General features: G+C 42.0%; 1 protein-coding gene across 2 annotated transcripts; it reads right to left on the bottom strand.

The window, feature by feature from the left end:
- Window positions 1-66: 66 nt before the first annotated feature.
- Skp1 (S-phase kinase associated protein 1) lies at window positions 67-14,028 on the bottom strand. 2 transcript variants are annotated; one of them, XM_055602848.1, is made up of 7 exons: window positions 13,915-14,028; window positions 12,433-12,535; window positions 9,769-9,865; window positions 4,436-4,509; window positions 3,107-3,250; window positions 1,643-1,783; window positions 67-747 (listed from the first exon to the last, which is right to left on the bottom strand). In XM_055602848.1, exons 2-7 carry the CDS (start codon window positions 12,457-12,459, stop codon window positions 712-714), a joined length of 519 nt encoding a protein of 172 aa, XP_055458823.1. In that variant the 5' UTR covers window positions 12,460-12,535; window positions 13,915-14,028; the 3' UTR covers window positions 67-711. The 2 variants fall into 2 exon arrangements, with proteins under 2 accessions (XP_055458823.1, XP_055458824.1); XM_055602849.1 differs by lacking the exon at window positions 12,433-12,535.
- Between the last annotated feature and the right edge of the window lie 1,780 nt (window positions 14,029-15,808).

The following is a 15,808-nucleotide window of genomic DNA, read 5'->3' as shown; positions in this document are numbered from 1 at the left end:
ACTTTTTACATGCAAGTAGTGTTTCCTCATCTAGTAACATCTGATGATAAAAGATGACATACCACATAAAGTAACTGTCTTTTTTAATTGAAAAGCTAACAAATTGTCTAGTTACATTCCCCCACCCCCAAACCGGGTAGTAAACTGAATCTCTACGCAACATATTCAAAGCTGAAGATTTAAAATTAAAAAAAAAAGGACAAAAGACCTCAGATCCAATTAGTAGGGCCCGGTTGCACACAAGCTTACCAGCAGCAAAGAGGTAGGAAGACATCCTAACCCCACTCCCAACATTAACTTCAGGTTGCCTGTTCCAGATTATGACTCATGAATAAAGATCATGTTTTGTTAATTCTATTTCAGAATAATTCTCAAGTTGTTTTATTTACAATGCCAACTTTGAAAGGCTTACTGAAGTTAACTGGACAGTGAACAGAAATCGCTTTACAGAATGAGGGAAAACCCAAAATGCCACTTTCCACAGAAAACCCATAGTTCAGTTTTATTCAGAGTAATGGGGGGGGGGGGGTAGGAAGTAACTTCTGCTCATAGAAGAAACTCAGCCACAGGTCTGATCTGTACGGGAACTACACATGCAGTAAGGACAAGGCTGCATTCGTCTACTGTTCTCTAATATTAACAACTATAAACAGAGCAGTGCAACTAGCATTTGGAACAACCTTCTAGTGTTACAATGTCAGGCACAGCATTTCACTTCTCTTCACACCACTGGTTCTCTTTGCGTACCTAGAAGAGACAGACAAGGAAGTACTTTGAGTGCTCTTTTCTGAGATGGCCAAGTACTATGTATACTATGTATCAGTACCCTGTAATGAAAAACTGGGAAAATACTATGTTAAGAGTAGACTTGGTGACTTTGTAAATCATCAAATAGCAGGTACAATGGAGAGCTGTAGTTCCATTCTCCAAGCTGGCAAGCAAACCCAACTCATCCACTCTTGTGTTATCAGGCCCCTATTTCTAAAGCCAAGTACTTATTTAGTATAAATGTCCCAAGTAAAAAAATTAAAATTTGAAAATGAAGAACCCCCGTTAGCTCAAAATCCAACTTACTTTATGCTTGTAGCAGTATCAGACTGGGCATGTCCCGGAAGTCAAGACTGCTCACTGTTACCCTGGAGGGCTTGTGTAATTCCTATCCCACTCCCCCCACCCCCCCACAACCACCTGCAACTCCAACTCCAGGGAACCCGACGCCCTCTTCTGACCACCATGCTCACACACACACACAAAATAAGCAAAGTCTTCAAGAACAGTATCATCTAAGTGCTTTAGATCCAGACACAGACCAAAAGTATAGGAGACAGAGATGTATACTATCCGTTCCCTCTATATCAAGACTTTTGTTGTTACTGGGGTTTTATTGTTTGTTTTCTGAGACAGGATTCCTCTGTGTAGCCCTGGAACTCAAACACAGCCTGCCTCAGCCTCCCAAGTGCTGGGATAAAAGGCATGTGCCACCACCCCGGCTGGTATCAAGGCATTTTAAAATGCATCCTAGGTAACTGCACTAATAAGCTGTAGCACTAGCCCAAGGCTTCATGATGGGTCTTTTTTCTAGTCATGGAACTGGGTTCCAGTTTCTTTTTAAAAAGTAATCAACTGGCTGTATGGTACCTACCTGGGCCTCCTCCTCTTCAGTAAAGTCATTTTTGATATTGAAGGTTTTACGAATTTCCTCAGGAGTTTTCCCCTTAATCATATTGGCCACGGTCTTGCATGTAACATCAAGCAAACCTTTGATGTCTAAGTAGTTTGCAGCCTGTAAATGATAGCTTATTTTAGTCATGTGTACTGAATGAGTGATTAACAATTTACATCAAATTGAGCTTAAAATGATTCATCTTTGATCTCTATGAAATTCTCTGTCCTTTAATACTGATTATTTTCAATGTATCTTCAACTTTCACTAATCTTCCTCATATTCTGCTTTACCTTTATCCCAGATTTTAAGTGTTTTACCTCAATTCAGTTAAAAATACTAATTTAAAATTTTTCTTTGGCGGGGCTGGAAAGATGACTCAGCGGTTAAGAGCACTGACTGCTCTTCCAGGGGTCCTGAGTTCAATTCCCAGCAACTACAAGGTGGCTCACAACCATCTATCATGGGATCTGATTTTCTCTTCTGGTATGTGTAAAGACAGAACACTCATAACAAATACATACTTTTAAAATTTTTCCCTTTGGCTTATAGATTACTACCAAATTACTAAATTTTCAAATATTTGCCATATTTTTTTTCAGATATTATTTTGAGCCAAGCTTTCACTATGTTGTCCTAAATGTCCTAAAACTTGCTATGTAGACCAGGCTGTCCTCAAACCCAGAGCTCATCCTGTCTCTGCCCCCTATATTCTGGGATGAAAGGTATGTACTACCACATCCAGCTTCAGACATTTTATATGCTTCTATCACTGAGGTCAGAGAACACATTTTGTGTAACTTGAATACATTTAAATCTGAGACTTTTATGGCCAGAACTTGGTCTATCTTGATGAAAATGTATATGGCTGTAATTAAATGTAATGTCCTACATGTAAATTAAGACAAGCAGTTCAACAGTGTTCCTGAACTGCTTTTCTACCACTTGTTATAATTAAGGAACAACAAAACTGAGGTTTCTAACTATGACTGAACAATTCTGTATTGACCTTTGTGTTTCCCTACTTTATTCACTTTTTGAAGTTCTGCTTCTAGGTAGATGTCTATGACTATGTACTCTTAATGAATCAATCCCCTTATTGTTATGAAATAGCCACCCTTAACTCCAAAATATAACCACCATTCCAACTATCTCTTGATTTGTATTAGCATACTCTTTTCCACCTTTAATTCTAATTATGTCTGTTTACTTAAAGTTCATTTCACAGGAGCAGCAAAAAAAAGTTCTGCTTTATCTGACCTGATTATTTCTACCTCTTAAAAGTGCTTGGACCATTTACATTTAATGTAACCACTAATGTATGTAACATTGCATATGAGTCCAGAGAATAAATATCCACAGTTGAAGATCAATGCATCTAGCAAATTCAACCCTTTAAATGGTGAAGGCTCTGCAATAGAACTACCTTATACAATAACATACCAGAATAAGTTCAAAAAGTGTTCCTTGGTCAACTTTCAGGAATTCTTGGTCCCAAACAGGAATATCATCTGTTCGTTTTTCTTTGTTCTCATCATCCTCAGGAGGAGGAGGGTCATCCTTGTGGTGGGTGCACCACTGAATGACCTACAACAACAAATTCTTCTGGCATTCTGTTACAAGACTTTGAGTTCAATGCTGGGGGCATCAAGCCTACACTGGGTAAGAACTAATTAAAGGTGGTCTAACAAAATGTTGAGTAAAAGTTTTAAGAAATTTAGTTATCATGTACACACACAAATATCACAAACACACACAAAATCCAGGGCTGGTAAGATAGTTCAGTCAGTAAAAGCACTTGCTGAACAAACATTAGGACCCCATTTTGTATCTTTAGTATCTATATAAAAAAGTTGAGACAGCATGCACTTTGCAACTCCTAGTACTGGTAGTGCCAGGGAGAGCTTGCTGATTGCCAGTCTAGCTCTAGATTCAGGAAACAGTAATATATCAGGAAACCTAATGTCTTCCTCTGTCTTCAGGTATATATCCAAAACACATGTATGCACATATCACACACACAAAAAAATTACTAATTTTCACAAACAATGGAAAGAGTAAAATCTAAGTTCATTATGAAGTCTAGACCGATATGATGGCACATGCCTACAATTCTAGCACCCACAAGGCAGCAGTAGGATTGCTTCTAAGTTCAAGGCCAGCCTGGGCTATTAAGCAAGGGCCCCATTAAAAAAGAAAATAAAAAGCACCAGGCCAGGAGGTTATAGTGTACACCTTTAATATCAGCACTTGGAAAGCAGAGGCAGGGGACTCTCTGAATTTGAGGCCAGCCTGGTCTGCAGAGCAAGTTCCAGGACAGCCAGGGCTACACAGAGAAAACCCGTCTTGAAAACAAACAAAAAGAAGTAAGAGCCCCCCCCACCCCCCGCAAAAAAAGGACAAAATAATCCATCCCAAGGACCGTACCTGGACTAGGGCTCAGCTGGTAATAGAACACACACACACACACATATATATATATATATATATGTGTGTGTGTGTGTGTATATATTTTTTTTAATAATTTATTTTTATTTCATGTACATTGGTGCTTTGACTGAATATATGTCTCTGTGAGAGTGGAACAGGAGTGACAGACAGTTTTGAGCTGCCATGTGAGTGCTGGGAATTGAACCCCGGTCCTTTGAAAGAACAGACAGTGCTCTTAACCACTGAGCCACCTCTTCAGCCCCTAGAACATATGTTAAACATGACCCTAAATTCAATTCCCAGTACCAATATAAGAAAAACAAAAACAAAATAATCACTTACCTTTTTTAGAATTGCTGCATTAACATTTGGTAAAGGAACAGGATCATCATCTCCCTCATCATCCATTCCCAAATCTAAGAAAACCAGGAGAGAGAAGGCATTATTTCTCAACTCCGTAACAACATACTATCTTAACAAGGATTTCTATTGCTGTGATAAAGTATCAAAAGCAAGTTAGAAAGAATTTATTTCACCTTATACTTCTAGGTTATAGCCCGCCAAGACAGGAACTGAAGCAGGACAGGAACCTGGAGGCAGGAACTAAAATGGAAGCCACTGCTTACTGACTTGTTCCTCTGCTTCACTCAGCTAGCTTTCTTATACAGCCCAGGCCTGTAGATGAGACCACCTACAATGGGCTGGGCCTTCCTACATCAATCATTCAAGAAAATGCCACACAGGCCAATCTTGTAGGGACATTTTCTCAACTGAGATTCCTTTTATATAAATGACTCTAGCTTGGTGTCAAGCATGGGTACATATACCTGTCAGTGATTTCATCAAGTATGGATAACTGAGCAACAATCTGGAAAAGGTGAATCCTGTATTTTCTTAAGCGAACCAAATTTTTATTTGTTCATTTCTTACATTTGAAGTACTCTTTGGGGATATCCTTGGCCTGAGATTCTTTGCCATAGTCCTTAGCCACCACACAACTATAATCAATCACTTTACAAGGTTTCCCTTATCCATCAATTTACACAGTCTTTAACTCCAGTTTGAGGAGAATCTAATGTTTTCTTCTGGCCTCTGTAGCGACTGCATGCACAGGGTACACATAGATATATGCAGGCAAAACACCTGTACATAAAAAATATATCTACGTCCTGAAGGTCAAATAAATAAAATGAGAAATCAAAGGTTGACCCTTAGGTGCTGCAAGTCTAGATGAGAACCAAAAAAAAAAAAAAAAAAAAAAAAAAAAAAAAAAAACAAAGTCCCAATTTTCATATATAAAAAAAAACATTCCTCCCCTACCACTACAAATACTGTTAAGAGACTATATTGTAAAATTTCTCTTTGGGTGATTGAGATGCTGACATTGCAAGACAACAATACTACCTTTGTTTAAATATAAAGCTATTTGAAAGAAGGCTTAAGTAATATTAAGGTCCTGATGGCTACGAAGAATTGCTCCTCTAGTATTTAGATATGCTCTGCTTTTTCTTTAGGACCATATATGAAAACAAAAACAAAATACATTCCTTTAAGCTATTCTGTTTCAGGGAATTCTGACAGACACCTGTATCTGATAACACTTGAACAAATAAGCCAATCCACATGCACACAGATTTTCACTTCTGATTATCCTCAGTTTAAAAAGTTTCATTTTGTTTTTTAAAATCACATGAAACTCTAACCAGTGGCACTGCAGATACAAAACAAAGAAAGCAGTAAGATGCCAAATTCAAAGAGCTCCGGATCTCCGGAGGCTAGATTCCTATAAGCTACAGGTACTTCAGAAGATGAACCCATTCTGCTTTGAGACCACAAAGGATACAGAAAGAATTCCTGAGCCAGTGCTATCTATCAGTCTTACTGTTAAAATTAAAGCACGTCTGCACAAGTTTCTAGGCAGCTAATGCTCTTAAAATTGGCAAATGCCTCTTTGAAGCAACACAAGACAGACCAGCACATCAGAGAACTGCTAAGATGAAGTAAATACTTCAGCTGACAAAACAAGTATTCAGGGAGCAAGTTTGCTGTCACTCACCAACCTTTCCAGAAACACTTGGACCACTTTCTCTTTATTATGGCCATTCAACAGGTACTTGACTTCAGGACATACCAAGGGGTTTACAGTCTTACTAGACGGAATCTACAATGTTCATTACCAGAATACAAAATTTCAAGAAAAACACCAGTTACCAGAGAGAATGTGTCCAGCTTGTATTTTAAAAAGTCACTCACACAGAAGATCTATCCCATGCAATTAGCATAGCAAGTCCTGCACCTCAGGTGAAGAGCACTTGTCTAATTCTCCACAAGCTGTGTTCAGCCTCCAGGACGGGAAGAGCCCTGTATCTCTATCAGTTATGCATCTGGAAAGCACTCGAGTCACCTAGAAATGTGTCTTCTTCCCTTGAAGGCATCTCCAACACAATTCGAAGTCTTTTTTATCTCTATCCTCTCAAATTCATCTTTACTAAACACAGTACTACAATCCTATCTAGAAACCTACTAAAAATATCAATTTTTAAAAAATTCTATCTATTTATTTTGTGTGGCTGGGTGTTTGTCTGCTTATGTGCATGCATCACCTGCATACCCAGTGCTATGGAGGCCAAAGAGGCTGCTGGACGGCCTGAAATTAGTTACAGAGAACTGAGCTGCTGTGTGAGTCTGAACTGTGTGGGTGCTGGGAACTGAACATGGGTCCTCAGGAGAAGCAGTCAATGCCTTTAACCACTGAAACATCTCTCAACCCCCCTCAATTCTTTAAGAGGACAGGTCTCACATGGCTCAGGAAGGCCTAAAACTTTCAACGTAGCACAAGTTGGCTTTGATCTTCCTGTGTGTTCTAATTACTGGCACACACCACCATAACTATCTTAACTTACTTTCCTTAATAATCCTGTCAACTTTGTCCCAGCATGATTTCCCAAAATCATGAAACTTAAAATCGGTCTCACTAGTACCACACACTGTAGTATTTCTAAAACATGGATTGATACCAATCAGGATGCTCCTGCAGCATCATTTGACATACAACTTTTATTAATGCACTAAGTATACTGAGAGATGGTTCTGTTTAGTATCTGGCACCTTCCTACTTTTTAAATTCGTTAAAAGATCAAGTCTCACCTTCTTTTCACCAGGTTATAGCTCCCAAACCTGTTCCAGGGACCTGCTTCAACCTCCCAAGTGCTAACATTATGGACATGAACCACTACACCTGGACACTCTTTGCCTCCTTCAAGTGTTTATAAGCTGCAAACTATTCCTATGTAAAACCTTGTGACTAAGTAATAGAGAACATTCTTACAAAGTTATTTCTCCCATCAAGTTTAAACACCAGTGTGTAGGTTTCCCATGCACACTATTTTAATATTAATTAGTAAGTTTTCAAAGGTTCAGAACCAATTATCTTATCTCACCTTTTTTCAATCACACAAATGTGTTGCAGCAATTTCATCATGATAACAAGTAGACAAAAAGAAAAGCTTGTTTCAAAAATAAATACATCAGCTGGGCATGGCAGTGCACGCCTGTAATCCCAGCACTCTGGGAGACTAGAGGCAGGCAGATCTCTGTAAGTTCAAGGACAGTCAAGGCTACACAGAGAAACCCCATCTCGAAAAATAAACATACATACAATATATGCATACACACACACATCTTGGGTAAAAAGCGCTTGCCTTGCAAGCCTGACCACCTGATTCAATGATGCTCAGAACTCACAACAGGAGAGAACCAACTCCCAAAAGTTGTCCTGAGGTATGCATAAATGTACAATACAGAGAGATACATAATAAAACTTAAATGCAAGGGCAGCTCAGTGGTTAGGAACACTTGCAGGGGACCCAGGTTTGGTTCCCAGCTCCCAAATCCAGCAGCTCCAATCCCAAGGAGTCTTATGCCCTCTTCTTGCCTCTACATGAACATGGTGTGGCGTACAACATACATGCAGGCAAAACAGCCAAACAGGAAAAAAAAAGTGAAATGCAGATTCTTCACGTGTAAACTTTTTAAGAGACTCTTCAACAGCATTCAATCCATGAGATTACTCTACAATAAAGCAAGCAGTTCTATTTGGCTTCCATACCACAAGACAACCCCCTTCCAAATACTTTGGTTTTTATCAGGAAAAATCAAATTGTAAATCCAATTTACTTGAAACAGAAATGGACTATTGCAGCCAGGCATGGTGGCATGTACCTTTAATCCCAGCACTCAGAAAATCAGAGGCAAGTCTACAGAGGGAGTTCCAGGACAGCCTGCACTGCAGAGAAGCCCTGTCTCAAAACTAAACAAAAACAAACAAAAAAAAGAACAAAAAGAAAAAATAAGTGATAGATAAGACTGTTTGATAGATATGGGAAGTCACATCAGGGTCAGCAAGATGACTCAGTGAGTAGAAGTACTTGCTATGAAAGAAGAGCAGAGTTTGAGCCTCAGAGTCAACAAGGCTGGATGTGGTGGCTGTAAGCTCAGCACTTTTTTAATGCATGTACATCTGCACGCCAGAAGAGGGCATCAGGTCACACTATAGATGGTTGTGAGCCACCATGTTGTTGTGGGAATAACTCAGGACCTCTAGAAAAGTACAGTGCTCTTAACCACTGAACCATCTCTCCAGGCCCTCAGCACTCTTTGTAGCAGAGACAAGGATGTATATTACAGTGGGAGAAAAAGAGAGTACCTGCCTCAAAAGGGGGTGAAAGGTAGGGCCTGGAGATGGCTTAGTGGTCAACAGAGCACTTGCTGCTCTTGGAGCAGACCCAGTTTAGTCCCTGGCATCCCACATTGGGCAGTTTACAAGCACCTGTTACCTCCAGCTCCAGCTGGATCCAATGACTCTGGACTTCACAAGCACTTGCAAGAATGTGCATATACTAAACACACACATTAACAATAAAAACTTTAAAACACAAAAAGGTAAAAAAACAAAACAAACAAACAAACAAAAAACAAAGTAGCCAGGTATTGTGAGCACACCTTTAATTCTACCACTTGGGAGGCAGAGACAGGTGGATCTCCCTGAATTTAAGAACAACTTTGTTCACCCAGAGTTTCAGGGCAGCATGAGCTACAACCCCAACAAGGTGAGGTAGAGGAGGCGAAAGGAGAAAAACTGACTTCTCAAATACACTATCTGGTGTGACACCACATGGCTGCCCACACAATAATCTTGTTTGTTTGTGAGACAGGGTCTAACTATGTAGTCTTGGCAGGCCTTGAACTCACAGAGATCGGTGTCTCTGCTAAGTGCTGGAATTAAAGTTATGAGCTACCACACCTAGCAAATCTTTTTTTATTGTTCATGTTTTGTTTTTGTTTTTTGAGACAGGATATCTCTTGTGTAGCCCTGGCTGTCCCAAACTTTGTAGACCAGGCTGGCCTCAAACTCAGAGATGTGCCTGCCTCTGAGCCCTGAGTGCTGGGACTACAGGCATGCACCACTGCACTCAGCTGCCTAGCAAATCTTAAAAACAAAAAAACCCAACACTTTAATAGCTTATAGTTTCATTCACACAATGCAGAAGAAAATTACCTTCTTCACTCTCAAGCTTGTAACAGACTGGCTCAAGTAAACCTAATACTTGGAATTTACACGATCCTATCCTAAATTAAACAACCCCTTTCTCCACACCAAGATTTCATAAACTTACCTTCCAGCATGGTCTTGATGGTCACAGATTGTTTGGCAATTTCTACATCAACTTCAAATATCTCTCCATCAGAACTCTGCAACTTTATCGAAGGCATCTAACAAATAGGAATTTAAGAGCTATTTATTTCTTTTACAAGACATTTATCTTTTACAAGACATTACAAGACTAGTCTGTCAGAAAATTAAGTTACTGTATAGTTCTAAGTTCTTCACAACAAGCGTATAATTGTTATTAAAAAAAAAAAAACTTATTTCCAAGTCCAGTTCCTTTAAACATCAGCCTTAAAGGTCCACTTAAAGGCAGTACTACATTTACAACTGTATTAAGAGCTATCTATATTTCTGACATTTACTTTTAGAATGTGTGTAGGTGTGCATATACCTTAGCACAAGTGGAATGTGGAGGTCAGAGAAGAAGTTACAGGAGGCAGCTTTCCCTCTACTGTGTGGGTTACTGGAATCAAATTTGGGTCATCAGGCTTGGCAGCTGAGCCATTTGCTAGCCCCTCAAAAAATTTTAAGATATGTGCTTTCCATACTCCTTTATGCACCCGTGGAATAATAACTTCTCAATCTGAAAAATTAACTGCCACAAATAACTACCTACAAACCTGAGAGAAGTCAGTCCAAAATAAACAAAGCTTGTTATCAAATAAAAGTAAATTTCATACTATGAAATCTACTATTGGGAAACAAGTAATCGACTACAAAAAAAAGACCAGGATGTGCTAATTTATATCTAAAGAAAAACAAGACAACACACAATTACTTAAAAGACATATAAACAGATGTCAATATGATCCCTAAAACCTGTAAGGAGCTCAAATTTAGAAGAGTCCTTTTAAAATTTTCATTACCTATTGTTCAGGTGTCCAAGTTTGAGATCTTCTAAGTCCCTACAAAAATACCTGCTTCAAAAATGCATTTAAGCCAGCAATGGTGACCCATGCCTTTAATCCCAGCACTCAGAAGGCAGAGGCAGGTGGACCTCTCTCTGTTAGTTCCAGGCCAGCCAAGGCTACAAAGAGAAAACAAACAAAACACAAAACAAAAAGGCTTTTAAAGCTAGGAGCGGTGTTTTATGTCTTTAATCCTAATACTCAGGAGGCACAGGCAGACAGATCTCTGTGGGTTGGAGGCCAGGTTGGTCTAAATAGCTAGTTCCACAACAGCCAGGGCTACATAGAGACCTTTGTCTCAAAAAAGAAAAGCAAAACAACAAAATGCATTTAAGTCACGATGGCACATGCCTATAAGCCCAGTACCTGAGAGGCAGGAATTCACACATCAGGCGCACAGCCAAGTTCAAATCCAGCCTAAGTTCCAGGAGAAACTGTCTCAAATATATATAAATAAATCTAAAATGGCCAGGATGGTGGTGGTGGCATATACCTTTAATCCCAGCACTCAGGAGGCAGAGACAAGCAGATCTCTGAGTTCAAGGCCAGCCTAGTCTACAAAGTGAGTTCCTGGACAGCCAGGGCTATAGAGAAACTAGTCCTAATAGTGCCCAATTTTTGGAAGGCTGAAGATCATAAATGAGTACATAATGAGTTTAAGACAGCCTTTGAGGAACTTAATAAGAGCATGCTTCAAAATTAAATACAAGAGGTTGGATATTTCGCTCATTAGTGTAACCAAGTTCAATCTATAACACTGTCTTCTCACCCTGCCCAAAAGGTGAACCAGGACATAAGTACATGCCATAATCCCAGCATTTTGTCAAGAAGCAGGATTGGGGTTCAAGGCCATCTTCTTGACACATAGAAAATTTAAGGCTAGCCTGGGTTTCTTAAGACCCTGTCTCAAAAATTGAACAACAACCCCAAAAGCCAGAAACCCCATTAACTCAGACAAACTATGAGACATTAGGAAAACATATATAATAATATATTTTAAAAATTAAGCAACTAAGTCCTAACATGACTTGAATTTAAGGAAAAAACAAAACCAAACAAAAACAAATCTAATAATAAAAGCTCTAAGCCAGCATTTTCTTATTTCAGACTTCTCCCTCATTCCTCCAAGAGGATTAATTCAAGACCTCTTTAAAATGTGCATGCCCCCCCCCCCCCATACCTCTATCTATCTGGTAGTTTTTCAAGGCAGGGTTCCTCTGTGTAGCCCTGGTTGTCCTGGAACTTGCTCTGTAGCCAGGGTTAGTCTTGAACTCAGAGATCCACCTACCTCTGCCTGCAGTGCTGGGACTAAAGGTGTGCGCCACAAACTGCCTCACATGTAACTTCTGAGGTAGACAGAAGAGTTCAATGTTACTATCTACTAACTTAAGGTACTTCTGAAGCTTTCTGGATCTGGGTTGTTAATAATGCAAACTTTCACAAAAGTATAGGGTTTGGGGCTGGAGAAATGGCTCTGAGAGATGGCTCTGTTCTTCCAAAGGTCCTTAGTTCAATTCCCAGCAACCACATGGTGGCTCACAACCATCTATATAGTAAGATCTGGTGTGCAGGTAGAATGTTGTATAAATAATAAATCTTAAAAAAAAAGTAGAGGGTTTGGCATTTAAAATAACCACTGACTGCATCCATTTTAGAGTCAGCACATCTCCTAAAACAGTCTTTCAGCCTTCCTGAAACACTTGTTACCTTTCCTCAAGTAACTAAGCTGTGAGAAAGGGGCGGTGGAGGTAAGGCTGTTTTACCATCATCCACTGAAATATGCAGCTCATTCATTCCACGGTTGGAGGCAATCCGATTTCGCTTTTCAACTCACAAACCTGTCTGCTCCTCCATGTTTCTCAGTGCCTGCCAATAATGCAGAACTGAGCTCAGAACAGTAGCCCCCCCCAACTATGATAAGGCATCAATAAAAGTTAACAATAAAATAAAGGCCAATTTTTAACAGCAAAACACTATGTTCTTTTTATAGTCCCTAGTACTGTAATAAACACTCAAGAACAAGTCTAACTTTGTAGTTGATAAAAACCACTTTAAAAGACCATTCCATATTTCCTTGAAATAATCCACAATAAATAAAGATGTGCTTAGTCATAGTCAAATTTAGGTATTAGGTTACTGGTTAAAAGAGCCAGGATCTTATTAAATAACAGGGAGGCAATCGGTTAATCTGTAATTCAATGCACTCAGTAATCCTAGACCTAACTTTTGTTGTTGTGTTGGCATTAAGAGCAAATTTTTTTAAGTAATAATGCATGAGATTTCGATTTGATATGCTTTTCAAAAGAAACCCTCTTCAGTTCTCTTAAGTTCCTGGACTTGGAAATTAAACCACCATCCAAGGCTGGAATAACGAGAATTCTATTACACCAGACTTTAGAAACAAGCCTGCTTCAGGTGACTCGAAATTCTGACTCTTGGAAGAGACTGCATTGTTCTATGCCACAGGCACATTCTGTGACATTGTGATGAAAAACCGCCAAGTCTCCAAACCTGGGGACTCCACTAGAAAGCGAGCCAAAAGACAGGTGTTAACACCATCCCTTGGAAACAAACAAACAAAAAAACTCAAACAACCTCAAGTTTTAGCGTCAAGGGCTCCTAAGTCACACACCTCAGACGACAGGGTCTATTACTAGCAGTTAAGTTTTCAGAAGAGACTGCAGGACGTATCAAAACAACGCAAAGAAATGTCGAGGGTCTGTTACCTGCAGTTTCTATGGTAGAATAAACAAGACCAATCAATCAGGAGCCAGTGACGCCAGATACATGAGAAAAAGAAGGAGCCAAGAATCGAGTGGCAACGATCGCCACCACCTGGGCGGCCAGAGCCCCTACTCAAAGCCCCGCCGCCCACCCGCCCCGGAGCGCGGGGCAGCCGGCCTGTCGCTGGGGCAGGCCCGGGCCGAAGCCTGGGCCTTGCAGCCGCGTTCGGGCCTGACTGGCGCCGCCCGCGGACGGACAGGCCCGCCACAGGGCTCGGCTCCCACTAGCCAGGAGAGCGCCGAGAGGATGCGCGGCCCCGGGAGGCCTGCCTCGGCCGACTCGCGCATCCGGGGTCGGCAACGGGCCCCATGGCGCTCCAGGGTACGCCAGCCCGAGTGGCCGCCGTGGCCGCCGCCTCCGCCTCGTGCAGGCCACAGCCTCCGCCGGGCTCCCGCCCGCTCCTCCCTCCCTCCGTCCCTCGAGGGACCACGGCCCGGTCCGGCTCGCGGGCGGCTACTCACGGTGCTCGGTCTCAAGACCGCAGGCCCGAGGCGGACGGGCGGCGTTCACACAGCGAGAGCAACACCGAGGACAAGGCCACTACAGCAGCGCCGCGCGGCGTCGGCTCTTATAAGAGCGGGACGCGGGCGACGAGGACCCCGAGCTCGTGACGTCACACAGCCGGCCGGGCTGGCCGTTGAGATCGCCTGTCTGACGGGTGGCGGGCGGAGGGTGGCGGGCCAGGCCCTAAGCGCCTCCCTCGGGGGTCTACGGGACAGATGCGGACGGGCGACGGGTGGAGAGACCGCTAGGTAGGAGAGGAGCTTCCGCCTTACTCCTCTGTCCTCCAGAGCGCCGTGCTCTCTTTCGGGGCGGACGCCGGCTGAGGTACCGTCGCGACCCCGAAGGGCCTTTCAGGCAGGAGCTGTCTTAAAATGCTTGAAAGACCCCAGTCACGAAAAGCCTGGAAACAACAAACCGCAAAACCGGTTGGGGGGGGGGGGGTTCACCTAAAGGATTCACCTCAACCTGACCATCTTTAATCTCCCAATAACCCAAAGAAGTGAGGTTTTTGTTTGCCGACCAGGGATTCGGGACTTGGACCTTCCTACTCCACTGATACTGGAATTTTTTTTTTTAATCTTAGGGTGTGAGGAAAGGTGTCACTTTAGCCCAGGTGGCCTGGAACACCTGACCTAATACACCCTGCTTATTTGATTTCAAAAGTTTTCTTTGTTTTTAAAGGCAAGGTCTCGTTTGGTTCAAGGTGGCCACAAATTCATTATGTAGACCAGGTTGGTCAAAAACTCATGCGCTGGGATTACAAGCATTCTTCACCATACATACTTGCCTAATACTCTTTCTGTTTTGTTTTGTTTTGTTTTGTTTTGAGACAGTGTCTCACTGTGTAGACCAGGCTGGCTTTGAACTAAGATCTGCCTGTCTCCCAATTGCTAGCGCTGGTTTCAGAGACAAGCAGAAGATACATTCTTTGGGTAACCTCGGCCCTGTGTGTGAGACCTGTGAAGCCATTCCTGGGGATCCAGGACAGTCAGGCCGAACCTAAACAGGCCATGTTGTATGGGCCAGCTCTCAGAAGGCTGTGATAGGTCGCTAGAATGAAACAGCTTTGAAGAGAGAGGCCTGAAAGCACCCATCTGGCCTCGTCCCAGCCAGAAACTGTGCAATTGCCTGTCCTGCCCTGTTGTGTCTAGGGAGCATCCCTGTCCCCACCAAGGCGCCTGGCTCACCTCGCCAATGAGCACGTGATGGTATTCCTGACACCACAAAGACAAAAGACACTTCCATTGCAGGGCCTCATAAAGAAACCAGAGACTACAGTTTCTCTAGGACAAGACTGGACAGAGAGGCCAAGCAGTGGCTTGAATTACCAGGTCTTTGTCTGAGGGCTACGGTATCCAGTGTCTGCCAAGTGCCACAGCTGATCGCAGAAGATGAAAGGCCCAAGGTTCTCAGGCTCCTTCCTTGCAGCACAGCTCCTGCTGCGAGCCTCCCAGGAAAGGCCACTGGGGAGTCTTTTCCTCCACATGGCATAAACTTGGTGGGAGTCTTGGGCAGTGCCGGGTCACATACATCTAGACTTAGGCTAGCTGGTTTCTTAGAAACCAGCACAGAGCTTGGCACAAAATGGTTTTTCAGATGTATGAGAGCCTCTCAGAGTTACCAAGAGATAACTGGAGGAGAAAATGGAGATTTGGGTGCTAGGGAAAGTTAAGCATGCCTGGGTCCCTGGGATCAATCCCTGACACTCCCAGACTATTTAACAAATCGTTTGATGAAAATAAGCAGCTGGGGCAAAAGTTGGGTGATTTTTATATATTTTTCTGTCATTTGGGTATTGATTCCCAGGAAGGTAATTACATAATAATTTCCTCCCTATAGTGAATTGGACAC

Source organism: Psammomys obesus, unplaced genomic scaffold (assembly GCF_907164565.1).
Source record: "Psammomys obesus unplaced genomic scaffold, mPsaObe1.curated_primary_1811, whole genome shotgun sequence".
NCBI lineage: Eukaryota > Metazoa > Chordata > Mammalia > Rodentia > Muridae > Psammomys > Psammomys obesus.
The sequence above is the reverse complement of the archived record's forward strand: the minus strand, read 5'-3'. Positions and strand labels throughout refer to the sequence as shown.

Excerpts from the sequence above, each read along its gene's own strand:
- Skp1 (XM_055602848.1), bottom strand. The coding sequence starts at position 12,459 with ATGAGCTGCATATTTCAGTGGATGATG. Across the intron at positions 1,784-3,106 it reads CACTTTTTGAACTTATTCTG|GCTGCAAACTACTTAGACAT; the intron begins GTATGTTATTGT and ends TATCATTTACAG. Across the intron at positions 748-1,642 it reads CTGAAGAGGAGGAGGCCCAG|GTACGCAAAGAGAACCAGTG; the intron begins GTAGGTACCATA and ends TGTCTCTTCTAG.